The sequence below is a fragment of the Marmota monax genome, unplaced genomic scaffold (assembly GCF_021218885.2).
Source record: "Marmota monax isolate L192 unplaced genomic scaffold, Marmota_monax_Labrador192_F-V1.1 WCK01_AAM20220418_F8-fsc00219, whole genome shotgun sequence".
Taxonomy (NCBI): domain Eukaryota; kingdom Metazoa; phylum Chordata; class Mammalia; order Rodentia; family Sciuridae; genus Marmota; species Marmota monax.
Window position 1 is genome coordinate 1,941,767 of NW_026692081.1, and position 24,252 is coordinate 1,966,018.

Sequence of the window (24,252 nt, forward strand, 5' to 3'; positions counted from 1 at the left end):
ATTCCATCTCACCCTAGTTACAACTGCTATTATTATAAAAATTAAAAATAACAAACACTGTTAATGATGTGGAGAAAAAGGAACCTTTCTATACTGTTAGTGGGAATGTAAACTAGTAGAGCTGCTATGGAAAACAGTATGGAGGTTCCTCAAAAATATAAAACGAGAGCTACCATATAATCTAGCTATACCACTCCTGGATATATACCAGAAGGAATAAAGTCAGCATCCTGAAGAGATTCCTAACACCCATGTCTATTGTAGCACTATTCATACTTGCCAAGATTTGGAATCAACCTTGGTACACTTCAACAGATAAATGAGTAAAGTGTGATTGATACACACACACACACACACACATACACACACACAATAGAATATTATTCAGCCGTATAAAACAACAAAACCATGTGATTTGCAGGAAAATGAACAGAACTGAAGACCATCGTGTTAAGCAAAATAAGCCAGATGCAGAAAAACAAACATCACATATTTTTCTCTCATATGTGGAAGCTTAAAAAATAAAACAAAACAAAAACATAAAAAACAATGATGACCTAAAAGTAGATGAGAGACTATTAGCGAAGGGGAAGGGGGGACTCGGGAAACATAAGGAGAGGGGAGGGCAAAAAGAGTGTAGAATGGAGAGTGGATATGATAAAAATATGCTGCATATTAAGTATAGAAATCTTACAATGAAATCCATTCATCTAAAAAATTAATATGTTAATGTTTATAATTTTAACATTTAAAAAATAAATTATGCTTTGCTGTTTTTCACCATCTATTTTTATAAGCGATTTTGGAGCAGATTCTCTACAACAGAACTATGTTAGTGTATTATGTGGAGAAAAAGGAACTCTTAGGCACTGTTAGTATATTTGTACATATTAATTAAATGTGTGTCTTCCTCCTTTATTCTGTGTTTCAGAAATTAGTGCATATATATGTCTCTTTGTCTATGAATGTGTAATTGTTGCCCTTTGTGGGGATCCAGAAAGTCTTCAGGAGTTGGACTTTTCAGTACATTTACCTAGAAGAATAAGCAGATTTTGAAATGTAGAAAAAAGGAATTTAGTCAAAAATTTCTTTTAAATACTAATGATCATTTATTTTAATATTTTTCTATTTTTTTCCTGATTCTTGGCATTTTTGTTGGGAGAACATATAATTTTAAATGATCTTATTATTACTACCAGTATTTTCTCTCAAAGTCATTAATTACATAGGAATTTCATGATAGAAATAGATGTAACTTCTAAAATATGGAGAAATGTTGATGAGGGTAAAGGAAAATAAGGAAACCTTTCTTTTCCTGAATATTAATAAGGTGCATAGACTTATCAGCACAGTGTTTCTCTAAGTTCTCAGAAAGAGGTATTGCTTTGTCCATATTTATGGGGAAAGAAGTACTTAATGGGGCTCAGTAATCATCTCAACTCATGAACCAGTGGAGTCTGATCCCTCACCATAGCATAGGACCTTGACTGATCCCAAGAGCCACACCCTTCCAGCCATGGCAGGTGTGGCCACCCAGTGCACAGATAGGAATACTGGAAGCATATCCATTTTAAATGGAATCACATTTTCATACCAAGTGGCAAGGTATTCGAGGCTTCACCCATAAATTTGAAATTTTTATCCTTATAAATTAAATTAGATAATATGAAATTTGCCTGCTTTTAAATCATATGCAACAAAAGGTACATGGTAATTTAATTTAAATGTAAATTCCTTACAAAAAAAAAAAAGAGAAAAAATTGAGTGGAGGACAGAGAATAATTTTTCTGAGAGAATATAATGATAACCTAATCTGGCCTCTTTGACTTCATATCAGGAATCAAAAGGCAAGAAATGGTATATTCAGCTTTCCCAAAGAGCTCCTAATCTGTGACACTCAAATGGATATGCTTCCAGGATTTCTACCCATGCACTGGGTGGCCACACCTGCCATGGCTGGAAAGGTGTGGCTCTTAGGATCATTCAAGGTCCTGGGCTATGGTGAGGGATCAGACTCCACTGGTTCATGAGTTGAGATGATTACTGAGCCCCATTAAGTGTTTCTTTCTCTCTCGCAGTACCTGTCCTGACTCTATCCTTCAAATGTAAACTGGTCTTTCCCTCTGAGCTTCTTGGTTGTAGCTCCCTGTTAGCAATCTCTGTGGTTTCTTTCCAGTATACTTTCAGAGGCTGCATAAGACCCTGCCTCTTGTCCAAACTGCAATTTCAATCTGCCCTTGCTTAGCATAATGTTCCCACTACATCACATTTGACAATTAAGAGCTGCTGAAAGACATTGTGGTGGGCAAAGGGGGTGGGAGGATATTTTGAACAAGGCCTGTTTTTATCAGTGGCCGGTTCATTACAGAATGCTCTCTATTTTGAGTATCTTAATGTTCCCAGAAGGTAATAGATGGAAATAAGGAGGCTTCCCTGTATATTTCACTGCCTGAAGACACCTGTGTGTTTCATTTATGGGTGAAATCTTGAAGGCGTGGCAGAAGCAAGACTGTTGTACCTGACACTGAGGAAAAATGCAGGAGCCCCAGCCATTAAAACCAAGAAGAGTAGGGTATGGAGATCAGAGCCAATTACCGGCACCTAAGGAATATGGATAGAAAGTGTTTACAACAGTCTAGAGACATTATTCACTCATATCCAAAAGTCTCCCTGGTGCTCTTCACATATATAAACCACAGTGTGATAATCAAATAATGATGGTAATCTGTTCCACTACAATGGGACCCTCACTGCTCAGGAGTAATCTGTAACGCAGTCCTGTATGTACTCTGCATAGAGAATGACTCAATTGAATGATCTGGGTGGGGCCAGTGCCTGTCCTGGCTTTCTGTGTCTGTGATCATCACAGTCATCTTCCTGCCTTTCAGACTCATACCTTTTCTTATCTGTCCCTCCAGCATTCCTTTCTGCCTCTCCTTCATGTGGACTACCAGGTTTCTATTATTATACCTCCTATCCAGTGTCTCCCTTAATTTTTTAGGGCTCCTTCCTTTTCTCACATGTTGTCTGTAACCTGATTCCCATCTCAGGAGCAGCCTGTGCTCCATTCCATCACTGCTGGATGATTGTTCAAAGTTCAGCTTTCCTGGGAGGCCAGCAAAGACTCCACACTGCCACCCTATTCCTGCTTCATTATGGCCCCAGTGTATGTGTCTCATGTTGGCTCCCTGCCCTCCCCTATCTATCTTAACATCTACCGCCAGCTATGAGATAGCTGGATCTGTGTCAAAAGTGGACTGTATGTGAAAATATTCCAATAATGACCTGACTGCTTTGTTCAATTCCCCGTCACAAAGCAGACACTCATAAATATTTCCTTCATGGATGAACAAATGAGTCAAATACATACTAAATAAATTAGTAACCACCACCCCAATATTGAGATGCAATGTAATGATTTGAGAGCAATTTGCTGCAGGTTGCTTATAAGTTAATTTTTTAAAAATCTCCACAAAACAAATGCCAAAGAGTTAGAATGTATTTGTCTTTTATTGCCCACAGATGTGCTGGACCAGGGCTTCAAGGGTGTACAATAAATGGGTAAGTATCAGTTTGGGATCCAATGGACCGCCTCAAATATTACCAAAAGTCATTTCTGATTGTCCGGGAGCCTTGTCAGTTTCTTAAGCCTTCCCTTAGCCAGCCCAAGGTCCCCAGCAGAAACTGCCTTGCTGATTCCACCTTCCTGTCCCCTATCAACTTTGTTCTTTAGTGGAAGGGATGCAGGAAGGGTTAGGCCAGGGTCTTCTCCATAGGAACTGGTACCCATGGCTAGTCACCTCTTTGTGCATACCTCTCTCTGGCTTCAGCAGTTACACCAGTTTTCCTTAATCTTACTATCTCCTAGCTTCTACTCATTTTTTTCCCCACTAAATCAATATTATCACAAACCTGTGTTTAAATGACTTTTCTATTAAATGACAAAGATCCAGCTTGGAGGGAATTTTCTTTCTTTGATTTATTTTCAAAACACATTGTCCAACAATGACAAATGGACTTCCTTTGACATTTCAATTCTGATCAGTTTGCCATTATTGCTGGATGCACTGAGGAAAACAAAATCACAAATTCCTGTTCAGACTTAACTGGGAAAGAGTGGTATCATCAATCAGCATCGTCTAGTGAAGAGTTGGGGAATCATGCACAAAACATCTTTTTGCCATTTCTGAGAAAACTCTAGCCAAACTCCCAAGGAATGGGTGCCATTCTGATTATGTGACAAAATCCCTCCACTTACTGACCCTGTAAGAGTGGTCCACTTTGCCCTTTGAATATAGCCCTTGCTGCTTTTTTTCTCCTTTTCCCTCTCCCCTTCCCTAACCTAGAGGCAGGGAACCAGATTACTTTATCTGTTCTCCACAGCAAAGAGATGTCACTAGAAGAACTAGGAAGTGACTATCTCCCAAATTAACAAGTGAATTTCAACATAACAAATCAGGCTTTGGGGCCTCCTGTCAGGGCACACCTGGAATGTAGTCTTTGAAGAGTTTCTTTAAAACCCCTGTTTTCTCTGATGGGCAGAATCACAGCCTCTGGAACTGGAGTCCCCTGTGTTTCTCCTTTGCTAGCAAAGCAGTAAACCTCCTTTTTCCTTTTCCTCAAAACTGTATCCTCTTACTAAATTGGCATGAATTGGCACTGGGGACAAGGACCAAGCTTTTGGTAACAAATGTTTTTCAACTTCAGCCTACTCGTCTGCCCCAGACCTGATGGTTGTAGCTGATGGCTTCTGCCACCAGTTGAAACGTTAAAGAGAAATAAGGCAATTTCTGAGACATAGGGTTCAGCAGAGCCAGGTCATGGGATGAGTTGGTTTGGCAGGCTCATGTAGGGTGAGACAGGAGGGCAAGTAGGAAAGTTCCCTGGGGCCTATTGTACTGGGATTATCAGGTCAGTCGGGTGGGGGTCAGGTGTAAGTTCCTTTTGTGTTCTCCCCATTTTCCCTTCCTGCCTTCCCTCCAGCTGAAGCCTGAGCTTCTGAATGACCAAAACTCCCAATTTACCACAGACATCTCCCTACACACAAGTGGCAGGAAGGTGGGTAGGTGAACAGCTGTAGATAGGGGAGTACCTGGGGTTTATTCTCCATGTCCTTCATTCCAGACTCTGAAAGAGGTATGATTAGTTGGGGCAATGTCATCATATCTAGCTACTTCCTGCTGAGAAGAAAAATTACCTTTCAGGATACTGGAAGAGGATATAGAGCCGAGCCTCTGGCGTTGGGCTGAAGAAGGGTGTATATGGAAGAGGCTTTGGGGTCACCACAGGCAATCTTTTCCCATGGTGGTTTCTAGGAATCCAATTGTGAATGCAGGAGTATAATGGCTTTTTAAAAAATATATATAGAGAGAGATGGATATAATATCTTTATTTAAATAGTTTTTTTTTTTTGTTTTTTTTTTTAATGTGGTGCTGAGGATCAAACCCAGTGCCTCACATGTGCCAGGCAAGTACTCTGCCTCTAAGCCACAACCCTAACCCAGGATAATGGCATTAATGTGTCCCTGGGAAGCAGATGGAGCCAAACAGGTCCCTTTACTAAGAAGTTGTCTCTGTGTGAATTTAAGGATACAGGGAAGAAAGGTTATTATGAGGAAGATGAATATTAAAGAAGATATAAGGGAGAATAACCAAGAAATCCACCATGTTAGATCCCCCAATGAGGACCACCAGGAATCTGCCAGTTCTCACCTCCATTGTTCCAACTGGCCCTGTAGTTATTTAACCTTATCCCTTACCAGTCCTGATTGACTGATATTGAAGCAACATCCCAAGGAAGAGACAGAAGCCACCTTGTTTGACAGTAAAGAGATTTAGTCCTGGACAATTTTGTAGGACAACAGACACCAAAGAATCCAATTGATTTTGTAAAGTCAGTACTGAATTGGCAACCTGATGGATATCCTCAATAACCTGTTGTGACATTTTTTAAAGAAATGAATAGACATTCCTAATCCCACTGCTCCCGTGTCAATTTGGGCAGATATCTCCAGGCTTTGAGTAAGGAAATAAACTGAAGGGCTCTCTTGTGTCTGGTGTGTACATTATCAGGATAGGCAACTTTTGGTTGTTAGCTAAAACATCAGTTTGAGGAGTAAGAAAAACTAAGGTGCAGAGGCCAGTCCAATTTTTGGTAGGCAGGGGTAAATATGAGCCTTGAAAAGGAAAAAAAATGCCTCAGAATTTGGGGGCAACAGGACTGCGGGGCTGACACAAGTGTCTATCTTAATTTCTGTTAAAAGAACTGTTTGCTGGGTGTAGTGGTGCATGCCTGTAATCCCAGTGGCTGGGAGGCTGAGGCAGGAGGATCATAAGTTCAAAGCCAGCATCAGCAAAAGTAAGGCACTAAGCAACTGAGTGAGACCCTGGCTGTAAATAAAATACAAAATAGGGCTGGGGATGTGGCTCAGTGATCCATTGAGTGCCCCTGAATTCAATCCCCAATACCCTCCCGCCAAAAAAAAAAAAAAAATTGTCCTTTCTTTTAAATGCTGGTATGGCTGTACTTTGGTTATAACTGGTTTTGCTAGGTGTTCAAGATCAAGCTGGTCAATTCGACCTTGTTTCTGTCTATTGTTAAGAATCTGCTAAGTTATCTCAGGAGTTTATTCTTGTGGAACTTGAGAGCAGCCTTTTAGCTTTTTTAGTGGCTATCTGCCAGGATGGGTCAGAGTCTTACTGACCATGTGGCCTCCTTTGGAAGCATCAGGGATGTCTCTCTTCTCCAATGACCCTCCTCTTTTGCAGCATGTGCACTGGTCAGCTTTCTGTTCTCCAGGGTCTCATGGATCACCCTGATTGGGAGGTCATGTGACCCAGAGTTGCAAAGCCCTTAGAGAAGTTTCTTTGTTCCCTTGATTCAAGCTGACTCAGAGGGCAAGAGCCAAATATTGGCTATTTTTTCTTGATCTTTAATTTCCTTAATTTTAATCTCTAAGCTTTGGTCTTAAACATCCAGCAAGCCAGTTTCACCAGTCTTAAAGTAAGAGTACTGGGTTTAAAATTTAATGCCTATAACTTTACAGTCATTTACCTATTTTATTTAATTGGGGTCAGTATTAGTACTGGAAGTTATCCTTACATCGTGTCTGTCTATAGATGATGGCCTACTACTTCAAATTAACTCAGGTTATTATATCTAAAGTTGTACTTCTGTAAGGCACTAACAGTAACAGTTAAAGTTTACAAGGAAATTACAAAATGAAATTTACAAGAATAAAAACGTATTTAATTTGTATCATATCTATGAACCAAGAAACATAATTTTACAATCCCAAACCTTTACTTTAAACTTTAGTTTGAAGAATACCAGCTTGGTAAAATGCTCTTTTAAACCTTATACTTTAAAGACTTGAATACTTGGAAGATATGAATACGACAATACCACAATTATACTGATGTTTTTATATTAACCAAGTTTAGCTTTTAAAGAAAAATTCAGAATCTGTAATGTAATATGATACTCTAAAATAACATCTGTTATTTAACCAGAGTTGTACAAACTCTAATTCCTTTATGACCAGTTGCTTTAAAGAATAAAATTTAACAAACACAAGCGATTACCTTGATAAGAGCAAATTAATGTTCTAAGAAATCTTTGTTACTTTAGCCCATGGAGGACTAAATTTTGGTTTATACCAGTATATTAATATTTTACCTTAGAGAAAAAACTTGAATAGCTTTAACTAATTATGTTAATTATATTTAACCAACTTAGTTAAACACACACTATTGAAATTTGCCCTTCACAAACCCTTTTGCAACTTTCTTAGACATTTTACAACTTTTTACTTTACCACACAAAGACTTTTCACTAGAAACATTTCTTTTTTCTTGCACTTTTCATACTAAAATAGATTTCTCTATCTAGAACATCTTGGTTTTTTTCCTCACTGTTGATCCTTTTCTTAATTCACACTCTAAAGCAACCCATATAAACTTCTGAATTTAGACAAATTATTTCACTTTATTAAGGTGAAATACTTTGTTTTTATGGTACTTTCATTGAAGCCCATTTGAAACCTCTTATATTTTGCATGTAAATTACACCTGATAGAATCTTAAGTCTTAGTAACCTTGTCTTCAGTGAAGACACAAAGCAATCTTAAACCTTTTTTCACTTACCAATTTATGAAAACACTAATTCAAGAAGTCAAGAGTACTTGATTTTATATTTAGCAGTTAACATTTTAACTTTGTAAAGTAATCAGATGTTTCTGATAAGCACATTTATGATTAATACCATTTATGTCAAATCTAATTTACTTATTTTTTACTGTAAATACCAAGATACCAAGTGTAGCTAACAGTACTAGCCATTTCTTCCTTGTTGAAGAAAAATTCTAGAAACAATGGATATTACATTCTAGACATTTTGTAGAAACCAACAATCTATTAATTGTCTGACCACCTAGAAAAACATTTGCGCTAGTAATTTTAAAGACATATTTACTCTTATTTATTTCCCAGATTTAAATTGAACTTTTTTACATCATGTGAACTAAAAGGTATTTGGATCCATTTTTTATTTAAATTTGTTTATGAATGTTCATTTATATGCCAATTTTGATACCATGTACATGATATATGGATACAAATCCATGTGAAGACACAACAACACAATACACAAGTATGTACACATACGCAAAACAAACAAGAAACAAAAACCTTGTAGCTTTTTGTATGTTGATCTCCACTGTAATGCTACAGATGTTCCTTAAAGCCTCTATTAGATTTATTCCCAGCATCACCATGTCTATGTCCTACTAAGGATCTTGTAAAAGGACATTTTCCCAGTGTAGATGAGAGCTAACCCTTGAAGATTGGCCTCTGAACAATAACAGAGTGTAAGAACTGCTATAGTTGGATAAAATAATAATGATCAGAAAAACATTAATTTAGGCACACAGAATCATATGTGAATTCATCATAAAACGATGAGCTCAAAAATATAGTACTAAAAAAAGAAAAACCAAGTGTCCTAGAAAAAAAAAAAAAAAAAACAGCACGGCTGTAATTAGTAAAGGAGCATGCAGAACATCTTTATCAGATCAGGGTTTACTTTTGACTTAGTAGAGTGAATTCAGACATTGAAAGAATAAGGTAGAGCTCTTAAAAAATTAGGTAAAGATTCTCAAGGTAAAGAAGACTTGATCATTTCTTTCTTTCTTTCTTTTTTTAAGAGGCATATTTTTTCACCCTCTGATCTCAAATACTGTAAGATCAGCAGGCCTCTGCAATTTGCATTTCAATGCAAGCCTTGGTGAGATAGAGATCTGGCAGGAGCCAAGGGAATCTGCTGGTTGAGCTACTCCTCATGCCTAAGGCATTTTAACCATTTTTCCTTTTTAAAATCAGTCTCTTAAGGTGTGGTCCTATAATTTATGTTTCCTCCTGAGATCAGTTTTATTCCCCAGGTGATAATCAGGCAAGGTTTTGGGGGTGTCTTTTAGTTGGATTTGAATAGAGGGATGGTGTTAAGCAATTTTGGGTGGACAGGTATCCCAGACTGTGGGTTCAATCCCAGCAAGTAAGGAATTATCAGGAGGCTTAAGACCTGGCGCTGAGACCAGGTCCAGGCTGGAATGTATTAAAAAAAAAAAAAAAGTCATAGAAAAGGGAACATAAATTTGAACAATCCCTTCAGCCCCTGCCAACCCCCAGAAAGGGACATGTGTTTCATTGGAAGAGTTTTTAGATTGTGTAAGAGGAGGTGATAGCAAGGGGTGGGGGGGCGTTTGGGTGTGGGTTTTGAGGAGGGCGGGTGGGATGAGGGAGCAGAGGGACCCTGACGTCTTTAAGGAGAGTGTTCACCTGCCATTTTGGGAGCTATGAATGAGGAAGAGAGTTGTGGGTTAGTGAGGATTAGTTTTAGAGTAGAGCAGGGCTGGTATAATGAAGGCTAGAATGAAGGTAAAAGAAATCTTGGAAATTTCATTGGAGGAAATTATCCAAATCTTGGAGAATTTTTTGATCAAAGTTCCCGAACTCGGGCCATTGATGTAGGTTGTCTAATTTGAATTGTGGCCAGATTTGGGTATTCAGCTAATAAGGCATTTGCTTTTGAGGTCAGATTGGAAGTGGAGGATTTTGAGGTTTTTAAAAGACAATCTAAGGGGAAGTCCTGTGGGACAGACTGGTTAGCCCCCATTAGGAGAGGTTTGACCTAGGTGGGGATTGAGATCAAAGCATCCTTTGATGTCTCCTGTCATTGGAGAGCAGTTCTACCAGAGAATGAGAGGGTGTCCCTTTTTACAATATCAATGGTGGAGGACCCCTGGGGTCCAGATGAGCCAAAAGGCCGGGGGAGGGTTCCTCTGCAAAAGACTGGAGGGGCTCTTACCTCTCTGAAGAATGAAAAGGCCAGTGTTGCATGCAGGAACAAAATGGCAGAAAGTGGCCTCTGATCCAAAGGTCTTAAATACAGGGAAGAGGTATAGGTACAGTGAGGGATTGGAGAGGGGAGGGTTAGAAGGAGGAGTCTGGGAATTCAGCCATAGCCAAATGAGCCATGGCTGGGGGCTTCCCCAACCTCAGAGAACCACAGGAATGCCAATGGTCACTTCCCAGGTCTCATCGTCCATTTAATATGACTGTTGGGCGAAAAGGCGAAGGGGGCAGCAGGGAAAGGGAGGTTTGTTGGAATAAGGAGGGGTAAAAAGAACCCCTGAAACTCCCATTTCTAGGTTTCAGCACCATAACAAAAGCAAAAATAACTGAAACAGGAACAGTCCTCCACAAATCAGTGATGCTTTTATTAAGCAGCAGAGGGCCACCTTTTCCGGAAAGAAAATGGTGACCGTCTACAAGGGCCCAAGTTTTGTAGGGTTCAGCAGAGCCAGGTCATGGGATGAGTTGGTTTGGCAGGCTCATGTAGGGTGGGACAGGAGGGCAAGTAGGGAAGTTCCCTGGGGCCTGTTGTACTGGGGTCATCAGTTTAGCCAGGTGGAAGTCAGGTGTAAGTTCCTTTTGTGTTCTCCCCATTTTCTCTTCCTGCCTTCCCTCTTGCTGAGGCCTGAGCTTCTGAATGAGAAAAGCTCCAATTTACCAAAGACATGTCCCTACATACTAGTGGCAGGAAGGTGGGTAGGGGAACAGCTGTAGATAGGGGAGTGCCTGGAGTTTATTCTCCATGTCCTTCAGTGAGATTTTCTATCACCACGCCACCTGGAAACTAATCAATTCCATTTTTTGTAATTTTACATCTGTGTGGGTGTGTGGTTCTGGGAATTGAATCCAGGTGCACTCTACCACTGAGCTAAGCCCACAGCACTTTTTACTTCTTATTTGGAGATAGGATCTTGCTGAGTTGCCCAGTCTGACCTCAAACTGTGATCCTCCTGCTTCAGCCTCCAGAGTACCTTGAATTATAGGCATGTGCCACTGCACCCAGCAATATATACTCTTTTTAGTTTTTTTCTCTTCTCAATCACTCACTCTTACTACTGTGGTCCCCCATGGAACTCATACTGTGGAACAAATTATTCCTTGTGTCTTCTAGTGTTACCTTTAATACAGTAAAAACTCATTAATTCAAACTTTATTAATTTGGGATTTGGAATGTAATGCAGGAGATGACTTTTGCCCTTTCTAAAAAGAAAAATGCTGTGAACTATCATTTTTATAAATTCATTTGACCCACTTACAAGAAATGTGCAAGGACTTTGGCATCTTTTTAATGGACAAATGATAGTGCTAATTAATCTTTGCTATTCATTAACATCTCTACCCAAAAATAAGAATCAATTTGCTAGGAACTCTATTAGAATAGACATATTAGAATAATAATTTTCATGCCAGCAATACACACACACACAAAAAAATAATAATCATTTGATAAAGACTCCAGATAGAGCTATTTATATTATTAATTCATATATGGTCCTTCCTCCAGTGAGCCGAAAAAGCAAACTTCTGATTTTTTTTCCTCTTTCTGAAATTAGGCATGACCTTGGTAAGACACAGGAGTTAATGCACTGGGGTGTGAGGTTATATAAAAACACTCACTGTAACAATGATGCTTTTTTGTCTAAATCCTATCATTTTACAACCCTCATCAGGCATATTCATAGAGCAGTTCACATAGCTGTGGGACCCATCTTGAAAACCAAGGACCCCTTTAGGGATCTTATTGTTCCTGGAAGGTTCTTTCATCAAACCTGGCCGGGAGACAATATCTTCACTTGAATTGGCATGTTCTTGGAAAGAACAAAATACAGATTCATATAAAAATCATTATTAAAGTCTGATTCATTTTTTATATTGTGTATTTTCTTAATCAGTAGATTAAAAAAATTGTCACCATGTGGAGAGATGAGACCTCAGTTTACAAAGTGAAAAATGGGGGGCTAGGCTGGGAAGAGAGAAGCTGAAAATGTTGGAAATATTGTCCTAGGAATCAGTCAGGTGTCTTTTCTCCCTTTAGAAGCTACATAGTATCCCACTTTCTGAGAAAATATAAAATGATGTTAATGTGTCAAAAAGTGCAGGAAATGTGAAAAATGCCAATAATTGATATTTCAGCAAACCTCAACCTTTTTTGTCTTTCCATTTCATTCCAGACCCAAGATCCCATCCATTGCCACTGGGATTGTGGGTGGCCTCTTCTTGCTGGTGATAGTGGCCCTTGGGATTGGCCTTTTCATGAGAAGGCGCCACATTGTCAGGAAGCGCACGCTGCGTCGACTGCTGCAGGAGAGAGAGGTGAGTGCAGGAGCCTGGCTCCCTTGGGACCAGAAGCACCATTAGGAACCAACACTGCTCTAGAGAGAAAAGAGAATCTTTGTTTGAGAACTTGTAACTTGCAATTTCGTATTTTGGTTGTTGTTTCAGTCAGTTTTCCATCACTATAACAAATACCTGAGATAATCAACTTAAAAAGAAAAACGGTTTATTTTGACTCACATTTGTGGAGCTTTCAGTCCATGATCAGTTGGCCCCATTGTTTTGGGCTTATGTTAGCACATCATGGTAGAAGCAAGTGGCAGAATAAAATCACTCACCTCGTGTCAGGAAGTGAAAAGGAGAGAAAGAAGAGACCAGGGTCCCACTGTCTCCTTCTTCTAATACATACCCCCAGTGACACATAGATCTCCCATTAAACTTCATCTTCTAAAAGTCTCACCACCTCCCAACAGTGCCATGGGCCAGAGAACAAGCCTTCAACACCTGGACCTTTGGAAACACTTCTCCAAACAACAGCAAATATATAATTATATTATTATGAATTATTTGTTATAATGGAAGAATGAGAAAAAAAAATCTTAGGTATCCAGTTCTACTCAGTTACATTTTGTTACCTCTAGACAATGAAATGTAAATATTTCTGGGTTAAGTCCTATGAAATGCTTACAAAGCTGAGTAGAGGCCCAAGATGCAGCACCTCTGCATATATATAGGAGGAGGCTTGGCAAAAGATGACTACTTGTAAACAAGCCACCGTGGTCAGATAAGATGCCACTCTGGAAAAGGCCACCATCCACACCAGTGGCTGCTACTTTAAGCTCTGTTTGAGATTGGTGTGATCCTTCACACAGCCTGAAGCTGGCATCTGTGTCCAGCACTGTAGTAAAAGCCAGTTCCCCTCATAAGCATAATGGTATTTTGTGTTGGGGACCCACAAATGACAAAAATGACCACCATATACAAATTTTCCTCGCCAGTTTTTCAGTCTATCTAGTTGGTGTGAAAACAGAAATAGAAATTGCATTTGTTGAATGTGGATATATCAGAGAAGCTCTGTTCCTATGGTGTTTTATCAAGTTCTTTAAAGAAAGTGTCCATTTGTCCTTTTGAACAAGCAGGGTGAGTGCTCTGTACTAAAAGGTGACCACGTGTTTTTGGATTCTGGCTGCTCCTGCTCTGGACCCATCTAGCACCCACATTGCTGTTGGTGTGCCTTGAACTAGCATCTTAGATCTGTTCCCTTCTCTTTCACAGCTTGTGGAGCCTCTGACGCCCAGTGGAGAAGCCCCCAACCAAGCTCTCCTGAGGATCTTAAAGGAAACAGAATTCAAAAAGATAAAAGTGCTGGGCTCAGGAGCATTCGGCACTGTGTATAAGGTAATAACAACCATGGGGAGAAGTAAAACCCCGGGGCTCACCATGACCCAGTCAGTGACAAGTCCTCAGTGTGTCACTGATTTTCATCATCTCTTCTCTTTGATTGGCTGAGGGCTTGGGAAACTCCAATGTTTTTCCAAGCCATTGAGAGGAAATCTTTTATAGCCACAATGCAAATAAGTGGTCTTTGGGGGCCAAAAGCATTGTTAAAGATGGTATTGACCTTTCGAGGGGAGTGTGGCACAGGCAGGAGGCCGTAGCAGGTGAATACAGAAGGGGAGCTGCCTGTCATTGCATTAAACATCAAAATAAAGCCCAGGTCAGAACAGGATCTTCCTAATATGCTTCATTCCTTTTCCTGTTTGCTTAAAATCTGGTTTTAGTTAGGCCTAGATTCAAAGCATCTTAGAATTCTGGACTAAGTGATCCACACTGACTTCACAACTGGCCCAAGCAGATTTTGTACTCTGATTCATGCATCTGATAGCTAAAGAGATGCTTAGAGGTCACAGTTGGCCTTGCAGTGCAGAGCTGTGGCTCCACTTAGGATTGTCACTAATAAAATCCATCTAGCACACAAGACAACATATTACACAGTGTGATAATCACCAATTAATGTCTTCTCTTGATCTCAGGGACTCTGGATTCCAGAAGGTGAGAAAGTTAAAATTCCGGTAGCAATCAAAGAATTAAGAGAAGCCACATCTCCAAAAGCCAACAAGGAAATTCTTGACGTAAGTATCTGCTTTGTTCTCTAGTTGTCCACAGGATGGACATCAGAAGCCGCCTTTTCTGGTGTCAGCATCAGGTTGCTTTATTCTAAGTGTTTACTTTCGTATCTTTTTCCTCCTAGCCATAGTGCATTTATTTCCCTCCTCTTATGGAAAAGATTCTTCCATTATGTTATCCAGAGATGGCTTGGAATCTCAGGAGCCTGTTGATACTAGTTTCTTTACATACATTATCATAGTAAATACTCATGATGAGCCTATGACATAGGTATTATGTTCAATATTTTTTGGATAAAAAAAAAAATGGTGCTATAAAGAAACTCACCCAGCTTCTAATGGCTGGGATAGGCATAAAACCCTTCATGATTTTTTAAAATATATTCTTTAGTTGTAGATGGACACAATATCCTTATTTTGTTTATTTTTATGTGGTGCTGAGGATTGAACCCAATGCCTCACACATGCTAGGCAAGCATTCTGCCCCTGAGCTACAATCTCAACCCCAAACCTTCATGATTTCTGACTCTGAAACTCATGTTCAGTTTGCTTTTCTGAAGTATCTTATCTTTAAAATGGCTTTTATTGATGGTGCCTAAGATTCACAATATAATTCCTTCTTCATGAACTGTTGACCACATTCTGTACTTTCTCACAAGGAAGAGGCTAGCTGAAAGGGGTCAGCCTGAAGTAGGACAGAGCCCTTTTCAGTATTGGCCTGGCTTATTATGAGTTATTGGAAGCTCCTGCTCTTGTTCTGAGACACACACACAGCACGTGAAATAGGAGATATGGAGGGCCTACCCAGTAGGTTGGAAAACAGAGTCAAAGAAAAGGAAAAATGTCTGCCTCTTGCCGCAGAAATTTAGACAATTTAGCGATCTTACAGCAGAAGACAAAAGCCATATAGTATTATCTTCAACTTACAGATCTATAATAAGTGAGGCAAATAAGCCTTTTAAAATTGTGCTTAGATGTGATGCATTTTCCAATGGCAAAACCCTCTGCCCTTTAAGTTTCTCTGGGCAGCTTTCTCTCCTTTTTTTCTAGTGGGGAAATGCCACATTGGTACACTCCTAAATGAAAGATGATATATTAATACAATGTAATAGAAAATCTTACATGTGGATGACAAACTTATCAAGCAAAATTATCTTTCATTTTAATGGTTTACAAATCAGTGTCGAGTCCTGTTAATGTGATGTCAAGTTTTGTTAACCACAAAAAAAGAATAAGCAGACAAGGATTTGTGAAGTCTTTTCACTTAAAACCTCTAACCCTTAACCTCTACTGTTAAAAAGAGTACCTTTTGCCAAATTTGCTTCCTTTATTAATTTTCTGCTCATTCAAGACATTCTAATAAACAACCCAGAACATATATTTCAACAATATTTATAAGGTAGAATAAGGAAAGCTCAAAAGTATTCTAAACAATAGCTATGCTTTGGGAAGGAAGTAGTTTTCACTGAAAATTCTCTCCCTTCTCCCAGGTCCTTTTAATGAAGGAAATCTGTGTTTCTGTGGGTGGAGATGGGGTAGATGAGGGATAAAGGAAAGGTTTAAAAATTCGGTGCACCTGATATCTGAAGGTCCTATTTTGCCTCATGCTCATCCTTTCACCTGGTCTCCTCCCCCCCCCCATTATTTTTATTTCCTTCCCCCACTTTGTTTTTTCATTCTCGTCATCTTTGGTCTTCTCTTCAAATATCAGATGTTATGACTATGGCACTGGATGATAAACTTGAGGCTTTCTCATTTGCTTGTCCTAAGGCTCAATCTCCTGGGCGCTCCCACATTTTCCTGGCAGTGTGGAGTCATGTGCTGGTGCTGGAAAGCACCCTCTGGAAATCAGGAACATTGAAGGAGGTGATTTCTGCTAAAAGAAACAAAGCCAGAGATGCTAAGGCCAATTTCAACAGTGTGCTAAATAGCACATTAATTCTGTGACAGGATAGCCCATGGGCCAAGTATTTTTTATTTTTAAATACTGGCTGTACTCATACATGGTTCCAAAGACCCAGTAATCTGTGGTCCACCATGGGCCACAGCCACTGTTTTACATGGCTGTCAGTGGCTTAATTAACTGTGAAAGTTTTTAAATATGGGGGGACCCCTATTCTTCACTCATAAGATTAGACATAGACCTCTTCTTAGGAGTTTAGAATCTAGTGGAATTCTTTTCCTTATTCATAACGTAAAACAGTTCAAAAATGAAGGAGAGCCAGGTGTAGTGGTACACACCTGTAACCCAGCAACGGGGGGGTGGGGGGTGGGGGTGGGGAAGGGGCTGAGGCAAGAGGATCATGAGTTCAAAGCCAGCCTCAGCAACTTAGGCACTGAGCAACATGGCAAGACCCCATCTCAAAGTAAAAAATTACAAGGGCTTGGGATGTGGCTCAGTTGTTAAAATGTACCCCTGAGTTCAATCCCTGCTGCCAAAAAAAGAAAAAAGAAAAATAAATGTTGATAGGCAGCAAAGAAGGCCCAATAATCATTGCCAGCAATAAGGACAAACATAATAGATTCTTAAGGTCACCAAAACCTCAGGGACAACCCAGTGGTAGGACTTGGACAGCAGCCACCAGGGTCTCCAAGTGTGAGCTCTGCCTGCCTGGGTGGCTTGTGCTGAGATTGTTGTGGAATACCAAGCATACTTGGTGTAGGTCACGGTGCACCTTCACGATTTCCAAGATAAACAGTAAAGAACAAAGCTCACTTTAACTTCTGCACATGCTGAGCGGGGGGGCCCACAACAACAGTGTTCCCATTGTGCCCTGGGGAGGCGGGGCAGGAAGTGACGACTCAGCTCTGTTGGTCTATCAGGTTTTAGTAGGACCAGGACCTGGCAAGCCTCCAAACTCTGTGTGGCCTGACACCCATGCCCCCTGCTCTGTTCCCAGTTCCTGGTTCCAGATCAGCCCCTTGCTGGCCCACAACAGATGGGCTGCTGAGAGTGCTCCATTTTGCAGATTTTTCTCCCCTTTAAAATAAATACAATATGTACTCAAATCTCAACCAGATCTTGAGAAAATAGGAACCTCCAGAGGATTTCTTTGGTGTTATGGTTGTAAAGCTTCCCAGACTCCGGGGAGAGATGTGATTTGTGCTTTTATGTCAATCCCATGGCTTATTAATTTTTCCATAGACTTTCCAGTTTAAATTTAGGGTAGGCAATGGAAAAGGAATGCAAAACAGATTTATATATGGGTTTTACATGTGTGTGTGCACACACGTGTGCCACCTAAAGCTTTCAGGCAGCCCATAAAACAGAGCACCTGAAAGACATCATCATTTGCTTCCACATGCAAAGAGAGGCCCTAGGAGCACCTGGTGCTACACATGTGCTGAGCAGGTGGACCATGGAGAGAAGCCCACTGGCCCAGGGGTTAGGAGACCCAGATGTGGGCCCATTCCTGACACTAAGAAGTAGTATACCCTCAGGTTGGCCATTCATTTCCCTAGGCCTCAGTCTCTTCTGACAATATTGACCTCAAACACAATGCACTTGCTGGCCCCATTCAATTCTCTGACTTTTGCAAGCATTTTTTCAAGATTAAGGATATTTTCAATGACCCCAGAGTCAACAGGTATTAAATATCTACTCTGCTCTTTAATGTTGTAATATTGTTTTTATAATAGAAAAGATTCATATCCTGCTTAAAAATTAAATTATGTTTATAATAGAAAAATGCATATCCTGCTTGAAAATAGAGACCATAAACAATCAAGAAAGTGTCTCCTATTTGTTAGGGGATGGGTTTTGAGGCGACAAATAAGGAAACATTTGCTGGTGTGATCTAGTACTATCGAGTGCCAGCTATACTCTAAGCATATGCTGCTAAGTATGAGAATGTAGTCCATCTCTTGAAAACTTGGTGGGGGAAGGACCTGTTTTAAATTACACAGATAAGTATAGATTAAGATGTGTGCTCCAAAGCAGTGGCTCTGCAGCTTCATCAAGAATCTCCCAAGGGCTTATTCAAAGAAATGGCATCTCACTTCTAGGCCTAAGGGGAGCTGCAAGAATTTACCTCTTACAAGTTCTCAGGCAATGCTGGGACTGCTTTCCTGAAGAAAAAAAAAAAAAAAAACCTGCAAGATGCCAGGGAAGTTTTAATGGGGAGTCACTGAGACTCCTGAGAAGATCAGGAGGGCCTTTGGGGACAGAGGCTCTCCAGTGGAAGAGGCCTGAGGGGAGAGCAGGCAGCAAGAGTTTCCAAGAATGGTGAGGACCCAGGGAAGGGTTCAAGGCAAGAAAAGTGCTGTGATCATATTTGTGTTTAAATACATATACAGGGGCTGTGGATATGTAGCTCAGTGATTGAGCATGTACCTAGCATATGCATGCCCCTAGGTTTCATCCCTAGTACCACAAAGTATAGATAGATAGATAGACATATAGACATACATATTTTCATACACACACATATATAATAAATAAATCTAAATTTGCACACAAATATACACACATATGCCCTCTCTCTACCATCCTCACCATGACTGTCTTCTGTCTTCAACCCTATGTTCCAGCCTCCTTGCCCAGTTTATGCCACATACCTGAGCATCCCTGGCCTCACCTTGTCTCTTGGGCTACACTCTAAACACAGCAGTTGCTGAAATGTGGAAAGGAACCTCTGATCTCATTCTCTTGTAGTTCATGTTGTCTCTTTCACATCCAAATAAAAGGTCACCACCATTTGTATTTTAAAGGGAAAGAGAATTTATGGGTGGAAATTGAGGATTCCCTAGTTCTCAGTTAGACACAAGAAAGGATCCCATTGTGCACATGATTGCAAATAAATGAAGCTTTCTCAGCCTAAGAATAGCAGAAGGGTTAAAATAAAGTCTATATTCATGGATCTGTCAAAGTCTCCTGCCTTGGCAGTCAGCCTAAATGAATGGGGCAGGAACGGATGCATTATGCAGAGCAGCATGTTTTTCCCATCAGGAGACTAGGGCAAGACAATACAGACCACGTTCTTCAGAGTTGGATCTTGAGCAGCCAATAGAATCTATAGTCATCATAGATTGAATGTCCGTTTCAGAGGCTGGAGCTGGTACACAAAAAGATGTTTTCCAAGTACTCTTTGGAGAAGTGCTGTAGGCAGTGTTTCTATCCCAAATACCCTCCCATTGCTCAGTCAGGGCCAAGTTTGTTCTGTTGAAAAGAGTGGGCTTTTCTTGCTGGCTGGTTGCTGCGTCAATGACTTTCCTGAACATGCTTACCATCATGTCTCAGTAGTGCCTATGGTGAGAGCTTCTGATAACGTGAGCAAGTCATTGTCCACAGTGTCCTGGTCCCAAAACTCAGGCCCTGACAGCATCTTTATCTTTGAGTCAGAATCTTCCTAAGGAAGATTACAGCAGTTCCCAAACATGGGGACATTAGAGTGACCCAGGTCCCTTGTTCAACCAATGTTTTGCCAATGGGAATTGTTACCTGGGTTTCTCTGTCAAGTGGAATCCCTAGATACACACAAGAGGGTCCATCTCCCACAAAGTGTCTTGTCGTTTCACAGCTCTTAAAAAATGTCCCTTACAACAGTACATATTTTGAAAATCATGCTCATGCTTTTTTTTTTTACATGGAAAAAAGGATCCATGTGTCTCTTCCTTTAGTCACTGTTAGGGAACCTTTCTGATGCCATCCTCTCTTGTTCCCTTACAGGAAGCCTATGTGATGGCCAGTGTGGACAATCCTCATGTGTGCCGCCTCTTGGGTATCTGTCTGACCTCCACCGTCCAGCTTATCACTCAGCTCATGCCCTTTGGTTGCCTCCTGGACTATGTCCGAGAACACAAGGACAACATCGGTTCCCAGTACCTACTCAACTGGTGTGTGCAGATTGCAAAGGTAAATGCAGAAGGAGCCCTGAGAACACATAGAGCAGGTGTCTGTCTACCTTTGAAAAGGAGGGCAAATGTTTCTATTAAACAAGAAGTGCAGCTGTCTCAGCTTGTTGCACACTACTCTCATTTTTCAGGAGGAATGATGATCATTAGTAAAAGCACCCAAGGAAAACAGCAAGTGGGGAAATAAGGATACTGAAAAATGAGGTATTTATTCTGCCATCCTGGGATAACTGAGCCAAGAGGATATGTGTATGTGTGTGCACTTGCAGGTTTTTCTTTATCTTAGATTAAATTTAATGGATTGGCTTGTACACTGAATCAGTGCCATTGCCACCTGCATGTTGGAAATCTAGTCCTCCACATGTGAACAGTTTCTCCATTGAGTGTTCAATATGTTTGGTGTTTTTGTCCTTATTTTTCTGGAGCTCTTTTTGGTGAACACCGTGGTGCTTTGTAGTAGAAGAGTGTGGCTTTCCTCTGTCAGGATTTGATAACGAGGTAAGTAAACCAGGCTGAGGCCAGAAGGAGGACTTGGAACGCTGGTGTATCTGTGTGGGCAGGGCAAGTGTTATGGCACAAGGCCTGATTTACAAATCTGAGGAGGCTGGTGGAAGAGAGCAGGTCCTCCTACTACATGGAATAGGCTCCTTCAATGTCCTCCTATTGACAGGCTTGCTGCAAAGTCACAGAGGGGATGTGAAAGCACACAGTGGCCACGTGGCCCTACCTATTTGCTGTGGTCAGGCAATAAGCCAGGTATTGAGCTGTTCACAGTTCACCAAAGGACTCCTAATTTTATCTCAAACTTCTCTCATCTCCATCTCAGCCCTACAAAAGTTACTTGCACCCAAAGTGCTAAATACTATTTTTTAATGATAATGGATGTACATTTTACACAAATGAATTTAAAGAATTTGTGGGCAGGGCCTGTCCCTGAGTATGTGACATACCCCTACCTCCCACAGACAGCAGGGCAGGGTGTTTAGGGAATTGTCAGGGACCCCTGAACAGGGGTACGGTGTGTCACCAGGCCAGGGCTATTTCTCACAGCGCCCCTGGTCAGTGGTAGCAGTTGTTCCTGCCAGCTTACTTGTGAGAGTGCCCTGAACTTGCCTCACCCAATTCTCAGCAGTTGTAAAAAAAATAACACAAAACAAACAAAAGCACATTCTGGGAACACCTTTTCTGGCAGCTGCCCATAATACCACAAGACTGGCACAGGGTGAGGCTGGCTCCCTCCTGGAACTGAGGCTCTGGGCTGTGCTGGGGAAATGGGAGGCTTCCACCCAGGATAGCCAGACAGCAGTACATCCTTCTTTGTTCCTATACTGTGGGGTGGTGATTCTCAGCCACAGCCCCAACAGGCTCCCAGTGTGCCAGGGAAGTGAGAAATACTTGGTCCTCTATGACCAAGATCATCAAGTGTTTTTGCCATTGTCATTTTCAAAGTCACAGAGGAGTTATATCATCCTTATTAGACAATAGTCCAGGAGTAGGGTTGCTGGGCTTTCTTGTATTTGTGAAATGCTTGATAGTTCTGTGTCATTGTATGAAGTTGTTGAGGATGCCATGACAAATTACCACAAATTTGGAGGCTGATCACGACAGAAACTTACTCTTGTATGGTTCTGGAAGCCATAAGTCCAAGATCAAGTTGTCTGAAGATCCCTGATCTCCCAAAGGTGCTAGGGGAGGCTCCCTCCTTGCTAGTCCCAGGTTCTGGTGCCACTGCATTTCCTTGGCTTGTGACAACATCACTTCAGTCTCTGCCTCTGTCTTCACATGGCCTTATTTCCTACATCTCTACGTCCAAATTCTCCTCTTCTTTCTCATGGATACCAGTCACTGAACTTGAAAATTCTATGAGAGAATATCTTAAATAGTCTCAAAAAACATATGTGAGATGAAGGATATATTAAGTAGCATTATTTAGTCACTTCACATATCAAAACATAACAGTATACCCCATAAATATATATATTTATTAGTCATTGGATTTAGAGACCACCCTAAGTCTGGGATGATTCCATCTTAATATCTTTAATTAGATCTCAGAAGCCCATGTCCAAATAAGATCACATTCTGTGGTTCTGGGTCAACATGAAATGGGGGGAGGGTCTATTCAACCCATTAGAGTTGCTGATCTGGGGAGGAGGTGATTAACCCAAAGTATGTTTCACTGGGTATAGAATTATTTCTGGGAGTCTTCTCAAGTGCTTACTCCTGGACCCAGAAATTCTTCCTTAAGCTTTCCTCACTGATTAGATAAGGTAGGACATTGAAACTGTTGTGCTCCCTTCCCAGGAAATCTCTGTTACATTGTTTTATATTCTTCTTAGCACAAATCCTGCCTGAGAAGATCTGGTTTAATCTTTTAAGTTTGTGCCCAGCTGCTCCAACTGTGAGGTGAGCCCTGGCTGTGTCTCCTAGCTTGGGCAGGGCCAACAGAACCCTGCACCCTTGGGGCCAGCTCCTTCTGAATGATTCCTAATGCCCACATCACCAGGGTGTGCCAGGAGATTCAGCATAAATTCTTTAATTATCTCAAACTAATTCCCACCTCCACCAAAGTGACTCTTCCTGGAGCTGAGGGTGTAGCATAGTGGAGGAGCACTTGCTTGCCTAGCATGTGCAAGGCCCTGGGTTCTATCCCCAATACTGGGGGTGAGAGGGGACTTTTTATGTGATGGAGAAGTGACCCTATCTTCAGTGTGAATTGCCGATGTCACCCTTTTACCTTAAAGGGCAAACAGTCTCAGTAGGTTTTCCCAGTAAAGAACAAGGCTTAAAATTTCAGTGGACTCTAATATCAAATCTTGATTTTAGCATTCATGAGCCTCGTGAGCCAGGCAAATCACTTAGTCTTTTTTGCACTCAGTCCCTTTGGCTATAAGATGGTATTCTGCCACCTCTATTTCTGGGTAGAAGGATGAGAACAGAGAGTCTCTGTGAATCACCTGCCACAGGTTTGGATACACCTTTGATACTCAATAAATGTTCCTTTCCTCCTTCAGTTTCCCATAACTAAAGTAGGTTGGTGTCGAGGTTAAATTCTAATCTAATATGTTGTCTTATGCTAGGTCCACATCAACTTTCATTTTATTTTAGAATAGCATCTTCAGCTCTGCATCTTTTATTATTCATGAGCTTTTTCCCTCTTTTCTTTGAAATATTACATTCCCATTTTCCTGACCACCAATGTCTGCAGAAATGGAAGTTTATTCAACCCCTAAAATCAGCTTTCTGCAAGTGTGATGACAAACATACTAATCCAACAGTGTCTAAGAGAGGTGGGTCCCATTCAAGCATGGTTTACCAAGGATACTGAACTTGAGTTTCTAGAGCCTGAAACTTTGCTGAGATAGTTTTCTACATAATATTACTCAGAATTTCCACCTGATGTTTAAAGCCACTGTTGTACTTTGCTTAGCTTTATCTTAGTTTGAAATCCTTCCCTGATTGGGGCCATTAGTTCTTCATGCGTGAAAGATTTGTTTTTTGATTCACAAGGGAAACCTTATTCTGCCATATTTGAATAGCCAACATGGTGGAATATCTATCCCTGGAGGGAAAGAAAAGGAATGCTTTC

The 24,252-nt window shown here is 40.7% G+C and overlaps 1 protein-coding gene across 2 annotated transcripts in view; it reads left to right on the forward strand.

Moving 5' to 3' along the window:
• The window catches only part of Egfr (epidermal growth factor receptor), a 203,309-nt gene that overhangs the window by 153,894 nt on the left and 25,163 nt on the right, over nucleotides 1-24,252 (forward strand). For both annotated transcript variants that reach the window (XM_046460342.2, XM_046460349.2), the window contains exons 16-20: nucleotides 3,523-3,561; nucleotides 12,582-12,723; nucleotides 13,960-14,082; nucleotides 14,718-14,816; nucleotides 20,479-20,664. In XM_046460342.2, coding sequence (XP_046316298.1) covers nucleotides 3,523-3,561; nucleotides 12,582-12,723; nucleotides 13,960-14,082; nucleotides 14,718-14,816; nucleotides 20,479-20,664 — 589 coding nt within the window. The remainder of the gene's footprint in view (nucleotides 1-3,522; nucleotides 3,562-12,581; nucleotides 12,724-13,959; nucleotides 14,083-14,717; nucleotides 14,817-20,478; nucleotides 20,665-24,252) is intronic.